The sequence below is a fragment of the Hippocampus bargibanti genome, linkage group LG02, assembly GCF_051943395.1.
Source record: "Hippocampus bargibanti isolate YZ-2025 linkage group LG02, ASM5194339v1, whole genome shotgun sequence".
In the NCBI taxonomy this organism is placed as follows: Eukaryota; Metazoa; Chordata; class Actinopteri; order Syngnathiformes; family Syngnathidae; genus Hippocampus; species Hippocampus bargibanti.
In genome coordinates this window covers 1,480,528-1,499,180 of record NC_142735.1, presented here as the reverse complement: position 1 = coordinate 1,499,180, position 18,653 = coordinate 1,480,528, and the positions used below count along the sequence as shown (strand labels likewise).

Below are 18,653 nucleotides of genomic sequence, written 5' to 3'. Positions count from 1 at the left end.
ACGGGCTAGTTCGCAAACGACACAGCACTCATTGAGGCAGCTCCGTGTACAAAAAAAGTTCGTACGCCAAGGTAAAGTTTGTATGCCACGGTAAAATTTTCATAAATGTAACATTCGTTAACCGAAAAGTTCGTAAACCAAGGGGTTCGCAAATCGAGGTATCACTGTACTGTACTCAACGTTAATTCAAAACATGAGAACAGGCAATTGGCACAGCGCTAGCTGTTAGCTTTAGATGAATTGCGCGGGCGCGTGGTACGGGTCTTTCCTGGAATCCAGAGCGACAGCTCATTCCTGGAATCGAGACTCAAGAGTTAGCATTGTTTTTATCATTGTCGTGTAATGGCATCAGCCGGAGAAAAATCAACAAAAAGCATAAAAAGTAAAAAAAAAACGAATGTCGTTTCGTGGGGAATGCTCCCAAGCATTTACAGGAGTTAGATGTGGCGCAAAAAAAGGTTAAAATGACGATAGTTTGAGTTTCATACCTGTCGACCTTGGCTAATAGCTGCTCGTATAAATGATTGCAATTCCCGTATAAAAGTTGTAATACGCCGTATATTATTTGAGATGATAAAAAAAACGCTAACAAGCGGAAATGCTTACTGCGCGTGCGAAGTAACCTGGACCTAACCTGGTATTACTCGGCTTTTCTGGTTTCAAAAGTTGGCAGGTGCGATAATGGAATGGCATTCTTTGACGATTAAAGGACAACCGACCCCTCCGGACAAGTTGTGTCCATTATTTGTAAAATCACTTCAAATGACTTCGACTGAGCGCATTTTACAAAGATTCCACAGCATAGGAAGTCTTGTTTTCAAGTTGATGACGATGCCTGACGTGACGTCACTGAAGGAACGCCCCTGACCGAGAAAGTGACACACAATGCATTTTGGGTACTTTGTTTGGTCTGAAAACATTGTGTTGATCCGTTTTAATGGCGAAATTAGAAGGAAAAACATAAATAACGCAATGGTGAATCGTTGTGTGTTGCACCAAGAACACTATTTGATACTAGTTGACACAAATTCCCAGCAGGCAATCAGCCCATTTCCAACGGAGCTTGGGCACCATCTTGTGCATTTTCTGGGACGCTACATTGGAGTCCAGACAGCTCAAATTTATACTAAAGGACTTCTTTCATCGATTGCAAACATTTATGCTTTCCTCTTCAGAACTATTTGAATTATATTCATATTTTGATGAGTAACAAGAAAGCATCTTCCCTGAATCTGAAATCCGTGAGGCCATTGTTTTGATTCTGAAGCAAGGCAAGACGTCCTAGAGCACAGGTGTCAAAGTCAAGGCCCGCGGGCCAAATCCAGCCCGCCACATCATTTTTTTCGGCCCGCGAAAGCAAATCAAACTTGTTAAATTCCATGATGATTGCTAAAATCTGAGCCAAAATTTCATATTTTGGGATGTCAACCACAATAAAAGTCATTATTCTTGACTTCAGATTTGAAAACGAGTTATTCATTAATTTGCTGTGTGCTCTATATGTAATATTTGAAGGGATTTAAACATTCTAATGGGTTCCCCAAATTCATAACGGCCCTCGACAGGAGGGACAAAAATGACTTTGACAACCCTGTCCTCGAGTGATGTCACAAACTGGGGGCGGGACTTTCTGAAAATCCCTAGTTCTGAGGTCATTTGGTGGCAGTTTTTGGACACTTTCAGTCATTTTTATTGGTGTTTTGCATTTGACTAAAATATCAGCCTGTGAATTTTAGATGCTATAAAACGTTTTTCTGATCTGAGTTAGGAAAAAATGGTGTCGGTTGTCCTTTAATTGTCGATTGTATGAATGAAAGAACAGGAAATAATTGATATCTGTTTTTTTTTTTCCTTTCCTAGGGGCAATTACCGCACAGAAATAGAGACATCCTTGCCACTGAAGACAATAGAGGCATAACTCAAAGGGAGAAAAGAAGTCCTGGAAAGCAGTCAGATGCAGGTATTTGTTATTCCATAGTTAGCATTATTGTACTTTAGTGATAGTTTCCAAAACTTTTCCTTTTATGATAGAGGGCGTCACTTTACAGTCACAGGATGAAACTTTTCTGTGGGTGAGCAGCGGCAGCCACACGCGCCAACCTTCACTCAACCCGGAAGTCAATAGACAGAAAGCTAGCTAGCCAGCTAGTAGATAGCTAATAGATAGCCAACAACCCGGAATAACTCAAATAGAGAGAAAAGCTAGCTAGTTAGATAATAATAATAATAATAATAATAATAATAATAATAATAATAATAATAATAATAATAATAATTATTATTATTATTATTATTATTATTAGGTGGGAATTATTATTATTATAATAATTATTATTATTAGGTGGGAAGAGAATCGATGTTACGAATGTTGGGAGGAAGTGAGTTCCAGAGTTTGGGGGCAGAGCAGCTGAAAGCCCTGTCCCCCATCATGCTGAGACAGGCAGGAGGGGGCACACAGAGGTGGAGGGAGGAAGAGCATCTGAGGGAACAAGAGGGAATCGAAATTTGAATGTCAGATAAACATTCAATGTAGCGTAAGAAACCTTAGACCCTCTTCTTTCATCAAGAAAAATGAGTTAATTCCTAAATTGTATGGGTCTGGAGTTATATGAGCTTGAAATGAGTGTGGTTGTCCAAAATACAATGCAAGACATACATATTGGTTGATATAGCGCTTTAACAACAGCTGAAGCTGGAACAAAGCGCTAACATGGAAAAAGAGGAAATGCTTCCCCCTTGTGGAAGGGAAAAACATAGCCAGAGGCCATTGCCAAAACTTTATCGCACCCAAGCACACTTTGAAAATCATTTTGAAATGGCGTTCGACATCATATTTTCGTCAGCAAAAATAAAATAAAGTCTGCCTGAAGAAATGAAGGGGGAAACAGAAATAGAGTGCCAAAGCTACCAGCAAAATTTTAGTTCGCTGACGAAGCTTTTCGGATGAGGAGCGAAACGTCCGATGAAGTAGATGACGGCTGAAGAAACCTTTTCAACGATTACCGTCACAAGCTGTTGTACTATGTTTGTTACTGGAATTGTGCAGCATGCAGGCAAACAGAATGGGACTGATTATTACTTGGAAGACAGAAAAAAACAGTATTGATTTCCCCTTTCTAAAAATATTTCAGCGGTGTTGATTTTTTTTTCACCCTTTTTTTAAAATATGACATCCTTGAGATCCATTCCACAGATCGGTTTCATGTTATGGATCAATATCCACTTTCAGTAACTAGGATCATCTAAAAATCACAATTTCAAAGAATATGCCTCGTTTTCAGTCAACTGTGGAATCATTTAAAAAAAACAGTCATCTGATACGAGAGTGGCTTTCATAAATCCGGTGGAACTGATTCATCATCATCATCATCATCATCATCATCATCATCGTGATTCCATTCGAAACAGAGGACTCTTTGTACTGATGGCTAATTCTCTAATGTGATTTCACTTGCATGATGAATCACCAACGACACCACCAGCGTAGAACTACAAACAAGTATAAAAATATAGCTATTATATACACAAACTTCGGACTTTGGACTTCACGTCAATAAAATAAAACATATGCAATAAAATCATACAAAGCACTTTGCCCGTCCGAAATGGAAGTTTTGGTCTTTGTGCTTTTTATATTTTCCTTGCTAAACAGTACAGCGATAAAGCATGTCCATTCTTGGTGTCTTCTCAGTAAAATGAAACTTAAAGGACAACCAACGCCTCCGGATAGGTTGTGTCCATAATTTGTAAAATCACTACAAATGACTTCTATGGAGTGTATTTTACATAGATTCCATGTCATATAGCTTTATTTTACGTTTTAAGACTCGCGCTGAATATTCAGGAAGTCTTGTTTTCGAGTTGATGACGATTCCTGACGTGACGTCACATCAGGAACGCCCCTGACCGAGAAAGCGACAAACAATGCATTTTGGGTACTTTATTTGGTCTGAAAACTTCGTGTTGATAGCGAAATTAGAAGGAAAACACATAAATAACGCAATGTTGAATTGTGTGTGTTGCCAAGACTACTATTTGATACTAGTTGACACAAATTCCCAGCAGACAAATCAGCCCATTTCCAACGGAGCTTGGGCGCCATCTTGTGCATTTTCTGGGACGCTACATTGGAGTCCAGATGGCTCGAATTGATACGGAAGGACTTCTTTAATCGATGTCAAACATTTATGCTTTCCTCTTCAGAACTATTTGAATCATATTCATAACTGGATGAGTAACAAGAAAGCATCTTCTGCGAATCTGAAGCCATTGTTTTGATTCTAGAGCAAGGCAAGACATCCTGGCGGGACGTCACGAACAAGGGGGCGGGACCTTCTGAAACTTGAAATTTCCGGGGACATTTTGATGTAGTTTTGGGACACTTTAAGTCATTTTTATTGGTGTTTTGCATTCGACTAACAATATCTGTATGCGTATTTTGGGTATTTTAGATGCTCTAAAACGTTATTTTGATGTCAGTTACAAAACAAAAAATGGTGTTGGTTGTCCTTTAAATAACTAAACGCGGAAAGTAAAACCTGTACGGCAGGGGTGTCAAAGTCATTTTTTGCCGCGGGCCACATTGTAGTTATGGTTTCCTCTCGAGGGCCGTTATGAATTTGGGGAACCCATTAGAATGTTTAAATCCCTTCAAATATTACATATAGAGCACACAGCAAATTAATGAATAACTCGTTTTCAAATCTGAAGTCAAGAATAATGACTTTTATTGTGGTTGACATCCAAAAATATGAAATTTTGGCTCAGATTTTAGCAATCATCATGGAATTTAACAAGTTTGATCTGCTTTCGCGGGCCGGAAAAAATGATGTGGCGGGCCGAATTTGGCCCGCGGGCCTTGACTTTGACACCTGTGCTGTACGTGAAGAGACAACAACCCAACATAATGTCAAGAAAAATAAAGCACAGCCATCTGCTGATGAACTATGGGATACCAGTTACAAACAAATGTCTCAGCAGCATTTACAATCATGATCATCGATGGCTCGACGGAAAACCACTACGTTTGATTTACCGTTAGTATCTTTTTTTTTGGGGGGGGGGTTTAGAATGTTAGCTATGCAAAAAAAATACAATAAATAAAAATAGATCTGGCGGATGCTTTGAAGTTTCATGAGAGAGAAAGCAACAAGTGCTACATGATCACAAGGCATTCCGATGTCTGCGGCGGGACATTAAATACTTGGGTGAGGGGGGTGGTGATTGAGTTTAATTTAGAAGGAAAAAAAAAACTCACCTTTGAGACTTTGTACATAAATCAGTAAAAGTCCCGTGCCTCGAAACTCTAATCATTCCCAGTTCTCTACGCTGCTCGTACTATACAGACAAAGGCATTTCTAATCCCAGCTTTAGATGTGTGTTTTTGTGTGTGTGTGTGTGTGTGTATGTAGCAATGTGTGTTCTCTGCCCTCCTTAACGGGCACCAGATTTCAGATAGGGCTGCTCGTTAAGAAAAAATCTACGCGGATGCATCCAGTCATATAGCCAGAGGAGAAAATCTAGCCATATGTTCACAGGGGGGACTCAAACTGTGAGGTTTTTAAGGTTAAATGTCCTTTGTAGTCGTAATGACATGGTAAACACAAGAGCAGCGAGACGGCCTTTTGAAAAAGAATTCTTAATCTGGGCACAAAAAAAAAAAACAAAAGTAGGCTAAGGCAGTGCCTGAAACTCATGACAAAAAGTTAGCGGACACCAGGGCAGACAAAAGTTGCCTGCCCGGCCATAAAGTTGCCTGCCGCATTTTTTCACAACTTGAAACACAATAGAACGACTAATCACAAAACAAACCATTGTTGCAAAATATTAAAGGACAACCGACATCATTTTTTTGGTTCCTAAATGACATCAGAAAAAACGTTTTATAGCATCTAAAATACCCAAAACACGCAGGCTGATATTTTTAGTCAAATGCAAAACACTAAAAAAAATGACTTGGTGTCCCAAAACTACTTCAAAATGACCCCGGAAATGGCGAGTTGTCCGTGACGTCACACAAGGACGTCTTGCCTTGCTCTAGAATCAAAACAATGGCTTCAGATTCGGAGAAGATGCTTTCTTGTTACTCATGCAGTTATGAATATGATTCAAATACAGTAAAGTCTCGTTATATCGATATTCAAGGGAGTCCGAAAAAATATCGATATAACCGGGACTATCGATATATCCGACCCTGTTTGCATGTAATTTTCTCCGTGCGTGCATAGAAATAGTATCGATATAACCGGGACTATCGATATATCCTATATCGATATAACGAGACTTTACTGTAGTTCTGAAGAGGAAAGCATAAATGTTTGCAATCGATTAAAGAAGTCTTTCCGTGTCCTTTTGAGGCATCTGGACTGCAATGTGACGTCCCCGAAAATGAACAAGATGGCGCCCAAGCTCCATTGGAAATGGTCTGATTTGTCTGCTGGGAATTTGTGTCAACTAGTATCAAATAGTAGTCTTGGTGCAACACACAACGATTCACCATTGCGTTATTTATGTGTTTTCCTTCTAGTTTCGCCATCAACACGAAGTTTTCAAACCAAACAAAGTACCCAAAATGCATTGTGTGTCGCTTTATCGGTCAGGGGCGTTCCCTTCGTGACGTCACGTCAGGTATCGTCATCAACTTGAAAACAAGACTTCTTGAACAAGACTTCTTGAATATTTAGCGCGAGTCTTAAAACGCAAAATATAGCTATGTGCCGTGGAATCTTTGTAAAATACGCTCAGTAGAAGTCATTTGAAGTGATTTTACAAATTATGGATACAACTTGTCCGGAGGCGTCGGTTGTCCTTTAAGGATGTACCTACCACAAATGCTCCCTTGATTAATTTATCATAAATATCCATTTGCTGATGATTTTGCTCCAATTGTCGTTTGTCCATACACTGTTTGTCATGTTGCACAATGCAATGCTTGCGTTGCGTCGTCTTCTACAAGCCACATGAACATCTCTTTCCACGATGCTTTTAATAATGATACATTAATTTCTAAGTGTCTTTCAAAACTCTCAAGGACACTTTACAGTCACGGAATAATGTACGTTTATGTTTTGTAGCGTCATAAATGATGTTGGCTTCTTTTGAATCTTTCTTCTGGGGCTGAGGGTCTGTGCATCTACTTTGGAAAATGATATTCATGCATTCATTCATTCATTCATTTGCAGTCATGGTCTAGTTCAATCAGCTATTTTATTATTCATCATTTTACTTACTTTTTATTGTTTTGTGCTTTGTTTTTGTTGTTAAGTGTCCTTGGGTGTTCTGAAAGGCGCTTGAAATTAAATGTATTATTATTATATGCAAATGCACGACCTTATAACGCTCGGGAGAGTCCGGAAGTACGTAGCAGGCTTCTGATTGGCTGCCGTGCAGAGTATGCAAATTGACAAACGAACGGAAATTCCAAAATTCCCAAACCGAATTTCGAAATTGGAATAATTTATTCAGATTTCAAAATCTTTGTTCAAATGTTTGCTTTATTGAATAAAGCAAACATTTGATTCATCAACCGCATCAATCTTTTCCTCCATAAGAAGCAAACGAGCAGCGTCGATTTCACCGATATGATCTAGTTTGCAGCAGATTTGGTTCCTTTTTTTTTAGTTTGTTTTGGTTGACGTGTCATATGCTTTTGCCATTGCTACGCCGCGCTTTTATACTCGCACTTTTTAGTAAAACTAAATGTTTGTTTTATTGAATAAATCTTTATTGAATAAAGCAAATGTTTGATTTGAAAAAAAAAACATTTTTTTTTTTTTTTTATTGTAATTTTTATTTCTTGAAGAAGTTGCCGTCCACTCGGGCTGAGACGTTTTGTGAATTGTACGCCCGATGTAAAAGTTGCACGCCCCGGGCGTCCGGGCGGACGTTATTTCAGACACTGGCTAAGGGTATTTTCACGCACTGACATAGATGCCACACCACCGTCTTACAGGCACACATATGCACATGGCCTGTAAAATAAAGACACATAAACGCACATGCACATTCGCACACTTTCATCTGCATTCTCCATCTGGGCTTAATTCAAGGGAAAAGGATTTTGGCAGGGATGAAGTATCTTCTCTAATGATCTTCTCCAGTTCCATTTTCCTGCGAATGCTTAAGGCACTTGTTCATACAGATGAGGTGAAACCACACTTACAAATTGCTACACTCGACAAACCCACAGGATTAACTTGAGTGCTCATTGCCCAATGTGTCATCGTAGCTTGACGGACTCTCCAGATGAAATGTAAGATGATGATTGGTCTCAAGAGAACGTCAAGGTCAATCATTTTGTTGTTTTTTTTTTACTTGTCTTCCAGAATCAACAGGAAAAGAGAAAAGGAAAGAGAAGAAAAAAGGTAATCAAATACAGTGAGACCTCAACTTACGAACTTAATTGGTTCCCAGACAGAGTGTGTAAGGCGAAAAGTGTGTATCTAAAAAAAAAAAAATCCCATAGGAAACCATTAAAATGGGAATAATCCGTTCTCGGGTTTCCATAAAATAGACTTTTCAACTAAATAAGCCTTAAAACTACACACAACATACATTATTCTATGTATAATAAATGTGCTATTGTATTGCAATGAAAGAAATACACTGCATTGTATTATAAAGTCACTTTATTTACATTTGTGATGGTCGTTGATGGCCTTTATAGAATGGCGTTGGAGGTCGAAGGTCAAAGGGAGTTGCTGTTTGGAAAGAGAGGCACATTACACGAGGACTGTAATTAAAGAAATAAACTGTGCTGTAAAATAGAGTTTTATTTACCTTTTTGATGGTCGTTGATGGCTTATGAAAGGAGAGTCACCTTCCATAAGAAATGTTGGTAACTTAACCTCTGGTGCTGTTCGGTCGTGTGCTTCCGCCGAAGATCACTCCGCTAGCCGAGGTGGGTGTGTATTATGAAAATAGTGCTTATTATAAGGTTTAATTTTCAGAAATTTGACGTTTGTAAGACGAAAAGTTTGTAAGATAAGGTGTTTGTAAGTTGAGGTCTCACTGTAGACATTCAGAGTCTTCTGAGTGATCTAAGAGGGTTGCGCTAAGCGGAAGCTAAAGTACAGATCTTGTTTTTGTCAAATTTTAGTCATCAAAGTCACCAGCAAAACTTCAAAGGTAAAAAGCATTAGCATCACCGAGAAGTCTACTTCATTTGCTTTTGACTCAAATGTTGTGGCTGCAACTCCAGCAATGGTGGGCCGTCAGGGCCTGCAAGGCCTTCTCTGTTGGCCTAAAAATATCTCAAATCACAAACTAATGTGAATTATATTTTGACCATGAATTCTTATTAAATACAGGTAACATCCGACTTATGACCAGCTCGACTTACGACCACCCGTACTTACGACCACGACCTCCAGACCCTATTTTTTAAAATTGTAATTCTACGCCTGGCACCGCAACGTGCTAGCACTAGACTTTAACTAGGCCTGCACTAGTGAAAGCATAGGAGTGACATGCACGGCCTGTCACTGAACTCCAATGACCATTATTTTCCGATACCAGCCATGTTTCTAAAACTCTCCAGCGTCCACACGCCGTTTATGAATGTATGATGTACAAAAGCCTTTACGATCATCACTGTCAAATAACCGTCTTGGACCATTTGACAACAACTTTGCATTCTATCTTCTTAGGCAAGAAAAGAGCCATACCGGGCCCCCCTGGTCCTCCTGGCCCTCCGGGCCCCCAGGGCCCACCGGGGATCCCCGGAATCCCAGGGATCCCAGGAAGCAATGCCGTGGGTCCCGCAGGACCTCCCGGGCCCTCTGGGCCACAGGGGCCTCCAGGCGCTCAAGGCCCAGCAGGTACCAAGTTCAAAAAAGCGAGAAAATGAGCGGTTACGAGAGTACAATAGCCCCAAACCCGAATCTTGCGGCCTGTTCTTGGATTACACGGCATGAGCCTGCGTGTCGCCATGTTCCCACGCTTTGAGGAGGCTCAGGTTGTCAAAATGGATAAATGCCTGAACAGTGAGATTTTCTCATGTGAAATGTCAAACAGGATTGCGGGGTTCACTCCCCAGTCTGTGGCAATGCTTATTTTGATTCAGTCACAATGGTGTCAACTTTAGGCCAGAATCTCATCTTGTCTTCTTTCTGCTCGTAGGAGTTCCTGATCAGACCAGAATAAAAGAATTCCAGGTAGAGTGTGTTACCTCCAAAAAGACCCATGTCTCACACAACAACACTGATGTCAATGAATTTACTTTCCAGGCCGCAGTGGTCCATTTGCAAGGACAGGAAACAACCATCCAAGTGAGAGAAGGTAGGTTGTTGTAGAAAATCAAGATTATTTGGGCTATCGTGGAGAACAACCAACAGTGGAAAAACGTTCACGTCGTCCCGTAATTTTATGTGTTCTATACTACTGCAAACAGCTGTGAACTCCACTCATTACGAGACTCTCAAGGGACATGCACACTGTTAAGACCCAAGACAAGGGTACAGAAAATCCGACTGGACTCTTCGCACCCTGCCCACTACCTTTTCCAGACACAGTGATACCTCAGTTTATAAACTTAATTGGTACCCAGAAAGCGTAAGGCGAAATGTTTGTCTGCCAAACATTTATTTCCCATAAGAAACCATTAAAAATGAGAATGATCCGTTCCCAGGTCCCCGTAAAGCATAATTTTCTACTAAATAACACTTAAAACTACATACGACCAGTCAGACTTTAATTCGCTGACGAAGCCTCTTGGATAGGAGGCGAAACGTCCGAAACCTTCACTTTTGTACAGATGACGGCTGAAGAAACCTTCTCATCGACTTAAAACTACACAAAATATATCTTAGTTTATGTATAATAAATGTGTTATTGTGTTGTAATTTAGGAAATAAACTATACGGTATAATAAAGTTGTTTTATTTACCTTTGTGATGGTAGTTGTCAATGAATGATGAACTTCCAGGTTGCCTCTTGATGATATCCGAGTGAAGTTGCTGTGTTTTCTTGGCGATAATACCTTCACTCACAATGTTTCCTGCTAGCTGCTTTTCGTTAATTCAAATCAACAGATGTTTTTCAACCACTTCTATTGCCTGAATCCGTTGCTTAGACAACACAGAAACACCCTTAGCCACACATAGCGATGGCTGACTTAGTATACTGGTAGTGGGATGATAAGTCACACAAACGCACACCTCGTTTGTGTTTTTCGATGATCTCCTTCTTCTGCTCGACCGTAATTTTGTTTTGTGTCCTCTTCGGCTGAACACGAGCCTGTGGTGGGGTCTTTTTCGGTCCCATAATAGCAAAAGTGTCCTTGATAACAAACCACGTATGCACTCAAGGGTTGATGAAAAGTAGTCCGCCAGCCACCGTGGCGCTCTTCAACCATGTAGTTTGGTGTTCTTCCGCCGAAAACTAGTCCGCCAGCCACCGTGACACTCCGTGTGGTTTGGTTCGTTTGCCAAGATTATATTCTCGAGAATTTAATGTTCGTAAAACGAAAAGTTCAGAAGGTAAAGCGTAAACTGATGTATCACTGTACTCCCCTCAGGCAGGCGCTACCAATCCATGCGCACCAAATCTAGCAGACATTTTAATAGCTTCTTCCCCCTAGCCATTTACTCTCTAAACAGTAACCCAAATCGAACTGTTTCGTGCCTCTTAGCAATTTTGCACAACCCCGTGGAACAGAAGGCCGTTATAATCATTGTAGCTCGAACTATGTACTCACTTGAACCACTGTTACTGACTGACATAATCTCCAACACCAAACACTTTGATGCACTCAAGGACATCTGCATTATTGCACACTTGTTTTACTACAAATGTTAAGCAGATTCCTTACTTACAGACAGTGTATTGTCGGTGTTCAAATACCTGACATGTTTCGGCGACTACTTCCGCCTTCGTCAGAGTGTCACGGATGTTGCTGTGACGCGCCATTTTCAGCTGGTGTTGCTATGAGGGCGTGACCTACCTGTCAGAACTGACAGGCAAGCCACGCCCCCCGCTGTCCGCTCGTCCCTCCAGGATGCTGCTCCAGGTAGTAGAGAGCATGTAAGCTCCCTCATCCCTGTTGATGGTCCTTGGTCCTCGCTTTCGGATTTCAATGGCCTCCCTGATCCAGCGCTGATGTTTGTTGTCTTCGGTGCGGATGACTCTGGCCTTCTCCCAGTCCATGATGTGCTTACATGCTCTCTACTACCTGGAGCAGCATCCTGGAGGGACGAGCGGACAGCGGGGGGCGTGGCTTGCCTGTCAGTTCTGACAGGTAGGTCACGCCCTCATAGCAACACCAGCTGAAAATGGCGCGTCACAGCAACATCCGTGACACTCTGACGAAGGCGGAAGTAGTCGCCGAAACATGTCAGGTATTTGAACACCGACAATACACTGTCTGTAAGTAAGGAATCTGCTTAACATTTGTTATCAAGTAGACAGGATGAATTTAGTACAACGGAAACGGTGTTTTACTACAAATACGGGGACTGATCACTATAAAATGGTTCACTGATTTTCTGCACCAACTGTTATCGGATTTTATTCTATTTTATTCACTGATCATTTTAGTTTTGCTAGATATGCATTGTTTCAGTTGTTCCTGAGAGGTACCACTAAGGAGTTCGATTAGATAGATTGGATTCGCCTTTGTGTCCTCCATACTTTATTTATTTATTTGTAATAATATCAACAATACATTTCATTTATAAGTGCGCCTTTGAAAACTCTCAAGGTCACTTTACAGTCACAGGATAGGTTTTTCTGTGGGTGAGCAGCGGCAGCCACACGCGCCAGCGTTCACTCAACCCAGAAGTAACCCAAAAAGATAAAAAGCGAGCTAGCTAGCTAATAGATAGATAGCTAGATAACCAGCCAGCTAGATTGCCAATAGATAGCCAGCTCGATAACTAGCCAGCCAGATAGCTAACAGTTAGCTAACAGACAGCTAGCTAAAAAGCCAGCCAGCTAGATAGCCATATAGCTAATAGATAGCCAGCTAGATAGCCAGCCAGCCAGCTAGATAGCTAATAAAACAGTTTTGCTAACAAGCGCAATTACCTAAAATGGAAGTTCCTGCTGCTGGATTTTTTTTTTTTTTTTACTTACTTTTTCATGGTGATACTAGTACAGCGTTGTCTACCGAAAACAAATTCCTTGTGTGTTCTACACACTTAGACAATAAAGATGATTCTGATTCTGATTCTTAACCTTTGGGTGTTGTTGTTTTTTGTCTTGTTTAACATGTTTAGATCTTTCGGAAGGCATCCTCAGAAACTGGAAAATGGTGTCCATCCATCACCGTGTGTTTAAAATGCACTCTCGCTCTGGAGAGCTAGAAGTGCTATTGGATGGTGTCTACTTCATATATAGTCAGGTAGAAGTGAGTACGGTCCTTGACGTAACTCTTAAAATTCAGTGGTCATTTCAATATCCAAATACTGTATTTTCCGGTGTATAAGCCCTTATGAAACAAAAATATATTTTTCAATATATTAACCATAATATATTGCATATTTGCATATTTTATATAGTGTCATCAATGTCATTTCCCAGTATACTGAATACTGTATTTTAAATTCACGTATTATACATTGTCAAGATATATATTATACAATACTTTATATATGTTTGTGTAAGCTCTCAGTTATACAGGAGTTATCCATCGATGAAAATGTTTCTTCATCTGTACTTCTTTGAAGGTGTCAGACGTTTTCGCTTCTTATCCAAGAAACTTCGTCAGCAAACTAAAGTCTTACTGGTAGTTTAGGCCCTATATATATATCACTACTGTCCAGACATGGCGGTGCCGGACTCTGCAATGATAAGTCCCTGCTCTCAGGTTGCGGGGAGAAGAGGACTACTCCCTGCAGCTCCAATGATTGTTCATATTGTCCTGACTAACGACTGGCCTGATTGCCCCACTTCCACCGGTATCACCTCATCAGAATTACTAATGGTCTTAATTGCAACTCTATTTAAAATACAGTTAGCGATATATACACATATATTGGCTATGCATATTGAAATGTATTGGAAAATCTAAATACAAAATCCCATATATAGAAATATATTACTTCATATATCTTCCAATATCTTCAATCAGGCACCGACTCCATTTCCCCCTGTAGAAGAAGTGGTGCGTAACCCGAGTCTCTACCATAGTGCATTATAATGTGGTGTAACTTATATCTGGAAAACTTATATATTTAAATTATAAACTTATATATTTGAAGGACAACCAACACCATTTTTTTTGTTTCCGAACTGACATCAGAAAAACGTTTTATAACATCTAAAATACCAAAAACATGCAGGCTGATATTTTTAGTCAAATGCAAAACACCAATAATGACTTAAAGTGTTACTGCCACAAAATGAGGTTGAAAACTGAGGAGATTCAGAAAGTCCCGCCCCCTTGTTCGTGATGTCACTATTGGTCACACACACTGCCTTGCTCCAGAATCAAAACAATGGCTTCAGAGAGTTGAGATTCGGAGAAGATGCTTTCTTGTTACTCATCCAGTTATGAATATGATACAAATAGTTCTGAAGAAGAAAGCACAAATGTTTGCAATCGATTAAAGAAGTCCTTTAGTATAAATTTGAGCCGTCTGGACTCCAATGTAGCGCCCAGAAAATGCACAAGATGGCGCACAACCTCCATTGGAAATGGGCTGATTTGTATGCTGGGAATTTGTGTAAACTTACACTTTCTTTATGCGTTTTACCGCAATTGGCTGTGACACACAGCGATTCACTATCGTGTTATTTATGTAGTTTTCCTTCTAATTTCGCAATCAACACGGCGTTTTCAGACCAAAATGCATTGTGTGTCGCTTTCTCGGTCATAGGCGTTCCCTCCGTGACGTCACTTAGGGAATCGTCATCAACTCGAAAACAAGACTTCCTGAATATTCAGTGCGAGTCTTAAAACGTAAAATATAGCTGTATGCGGTAGAATCTTTGTAAAATACGCTCAGGCGTCTAGACTCCAATGTAGCGTCCCAGAAAATGCACAAAATGGCGCCCAAGCTCCGTTGGAAATGGGCTGATTTGTCTGCTGGGAATTTGTGTCAACTAGTATCAAATAGTAGTCTTGGTGCAACACACAATGATTCACCATTGCGTTATTCATGTGTTTTTCCTTCTAATTTCGCCATCAACACGGCTCAACACGAATTTGTCAGACCGAACAAAGTACGCAAAATGCATTGTGTGTCGCTTTCTCGTTCAGGGGCGTTCCAGACGTGATGTCACGTCAGGCATCGTCATCAACTCGAAAACAAGAATTCCTGAATATTCAGCTCGTGTCTTAAAACGTAAAATATAGCTATATTCGGTGGAATCTTTGTAAAATACACTCAGTAGAAGCCATTTGAAGTGATTTTACAAATTATGGACACAACTTGTCCGGAGGTGTCGGTTGTCCTTTAAATATTATATTTGGAAAACCTTTTTCATTCATTGCAGGTGTGCCTTATAGTCCAGTGCGCCTTAAAAATACACCATTCATTGTGGGTACGCCTTATGCTACGATGCCCCTTATACACCGGAAAATACTTATGTTAGCTCCTCAACAACCTAACTGTTTCAACTAGACAGAAAAGATTTTGTTTGGGCTATTTTTCATAAATGTTACCTTTCCACCCAGGTGTACTACCTCAACTTCACAGACATCGCCAGCTATGAGGTGATGGTAGACTCCAACCCGTTTCTCCGCTGCACTTGCAGCATTGAGACAGGTCAGCGCAAGTTCAACACCTGCTACACAGCTGGGGTAAGCCTGCTTCGTGCTGGCCAGAGAATATCTATTCGCATTGTATATGAGGACACGCTCATCAGCATGACCAACCACACCACTTTCTTGGGGAGTGTAAGACTTGGAGCGGCGCCATCTGCTGGACAGAACTGATAACTGCAAACGTCTGCATATTTGTGTGTGTGTGTAGTAAGTGGTCCCCAGAAAACATGAAAATGTGTGTTTGTATGTGTGTGTATGTCAAGACGTGGTTAGTTTGACCTTTGTGTGGAAGCTTCACGTCTTGCTCCAGCGAGAGTCTGCTCGGAGGACACTGAAACCTTTATGGCACAGGTGTCAAAGTCAAGGCCCGCGGGCCAAATCCGGCCCGCCACATCGTTTTTTTCGGCCCGCGAAAGCAAATCAAACTTGTTAAATTCCATGATTATTGCTAAAATCTGAGCCAAAATTTCATATTTTTGGATGTCAACCACAATAAAAGTCATTATTCTTGACTTCAGATTTGAAAACGAGTTATTCATTAATTTGCTGTGTGCTCTATATGTAATATTTGAAGGGATTTAAACATTCTAATGGGTTCCCCAAATTCATAACGGCCCTCGAGAGGAAACCATAACTACAATGTGGCCCGCGGCAAAAAATGACTTTGATACCCCTGCCTAACGGGGTGATTAAAATTGAGGATCGTTCGAGCTCACAGTCACAGCCCAGTTGAAAAGAATGACGCGATGTGACCGTTGTACTTGTGCTTTCCATTGATTCCGTGCTATTGGTCTTGATGAGATGAATGTCTGTTTGCTCATCAAACAAAATGTCACTATTTATAGCGACCCAGCCTCTCTTTGTTCTCTTTCTCTCTCTCTTGATAACTACAAAGGATACTGCTCAAACAGGTACAGTGATTCCTCGTTTTACGAACCCCTTGGTTTACGAACTTTACGAACGTTAAATATATGAAAATTTTACCTTGGCATACGAACTTTTTTCATACACGGAGCTGCCTCAATGAGTGATGTGTCGTTCGCGAACGAGCCCGTTCTCCTCACAAGAAAATGGCAGCCGACTGTTTTTGCCCTCTATTCCCCGCCCCCAGTTTTCAGTTAAAGAAGCCACGTCATTGGTCAAGAACGCATCAGTGAGGGGAGGTGGTGTAAACATTAAAGAGACAGGCAGACGACAGCAAGAGAGTGACGGAATGGATAGAAGACAGTGAAATTTGGACTCGTTTCAACTTTGATAGTTTCAAAGGCAGAGTGTAGACTGCAAGGTTAAAATTCCCATCAATCAGGCTCCACAAATAACCCACGCTAGCGATCAGTTCAATTTGAAATGAAAAGACAAGCAAGGTAACCAGCTATTAATGATGTTTCTAGTGTGTCTGCTTGCATCTTTTGCTGTTGTAATATCACAACTTCCAAGATGTACAACCCAGACCTCCTTCAGACACTATGCAAAAAGCTATCCATTCTATCAAGCCATCAACGACCATCACAAAGGTGAATAAATCGACATAGCACATTTATTATACATAAAATAAGGTATATTTCGTCTAGTTTTAAGGCTTAGAAAATTAGAAAGTAGAAAATTATGTTTTATGGGCACGTGGGAATGGATTATTCTCATTTTAATGGTTTCCTATGGGAAATTAATTTTTGGGATACACACTTTGCCTTACACAATCTGTCGGGGAACCAATTAAGTTCGTAAGCCAAGGTATCACTGTATTTTAGATTCACAATGAAGAATCGTGTTGAATTGTAATTTTGTATCTCCAAAATGCACGTGGTCATATGTTGATTTATTTTTTTCCACTACTTCATTTTACGATATCCATACCCAGACGTGATTTGCCATAAAGAGCAACACATTCAATTGCAAAATTTAACAATTAAAAAAAGATGAGAAGATCCATGCAACTGGACTCAAAAGATATTTCCTTAATAACAGCACTATATATTTTGCGCACGTTTTGCACAACAATATCCCAGCAAAATGTCAGTGATATGTTTTGTTACAGTGCTATTATTGTTGACTTACCGTATGAATGCATATATGTGGGAAATTGTTTTTTCTTTTCTTTGTTTTTAATACTTCTGTGTACATATTGTATATAAAAATGGGATATACTTTTGTACATTGAGTTGATTGATTGATTGATTAAAATGATTTGTTCTGTTTAAAGTCATTTGTGTCATTTATGATCAAGTAGCCTGTGGTTAATGATTTAGCAATTTCACGACTTTTCTTTCATATGGAACTCATTTGGCATGGGCACCAAAGTGATGTGCTATCAAGACACATTTTCGTTATTTAGCATTTAAAAAATCATTCATTGTAAACTCCATAGGTACATAATAAAATAGCACCATTTAAAAAAGAACCTTAAAGGATAACCGACGTCTACGGACAAGTTGTGTCCATAATTTGTTAAATGGCTTCAAATGATTTCTACTGAGCGTATTTTAATAAGATTCCACCGCATATAGCTATATTTTACGTTTTAAGACTCGTGCTGAATATTCAGGAAGTCTTGTTTTTGAGTTAGTGACGAGTCCGTATGTGACGTCACTAAAGGACCGCCCTTGACCGTAAAAAAAGACGCAATGTAGCGGTCTGATAGAGTGCTTAGAATTTTACCCAACACGGTCCTTCCATCATGTCAATGTATTTTGCTGGACTTGTTTGTTCTGGGCACCTCGTGTTGCACCCAAAAGCCGCCAGAAGGCCAGAAGAGGGCGTCCAAGCGCCATATAAGGAATTTATCAGCCTGTGGAAATGGAGGTGGCCACAGGAGGTCGCCATTTTGTGTGAGAGATTTTCCCCCAGTGTTGCCTCAAAATGGCACCAATAAATTCTTTAATCGATTGCAAACATGTATGCTTTCCTCTTTAGAACTATTTGAATCATATTCATAACTGGACGTGCAACA

The 18,653-nt window shown here is 40.2% G+C and overlaps 1 protein-coding gene across 2 annotated transcripts in view; it reads left to right on the top strand.

The window, feature by feature from the left end:
• eda (ectodysplasin A) overlaps window positions 1–17,899 on the top strand; it is a 32,610-nt gene extending 14,711 nt beyond the window's left edge. Inside the window, exons 2-8 of one of the 2 annotated variants that reach the window (XM_089019878.1) lie at window positions 1,861–1,960; window positions 8,325–8,363; window positions 9,648–9,818; window positions 10,120–10,154; window positions 10,227–10,278; window positions 13,215–13,345; window positions 15,617–17,899. In XM_089019878.1, the coding sequence (XP_088876004.1) occupies window positions 1,861–1,960; window positions 8,325–8,363; window positions 9,648–9,818; window positions 10,120–10,154; window positions 10,227–10,278; window positions 13,215–13,345; window positions 15,617–15,877 (789 nt within the window). In that variant the 3' untranslated portion in view covers window positions 15,878–17,899. The remainder of the gene's footprint in view (window positions 1–1,860; window positions 1,961–8,324; window positions 8,364–9,647; window positions 9,819–10,119; window positions 10,155–10,226; window positions 10,279–13,214; window positions 13,346–15,616) is intronic. The other variant, XM_089019889.1, reaches the window with a different exon arrangement.
• The last annotated feature ends 754 nt before the right edge of the window (window positions 17,900–18,653 follow it).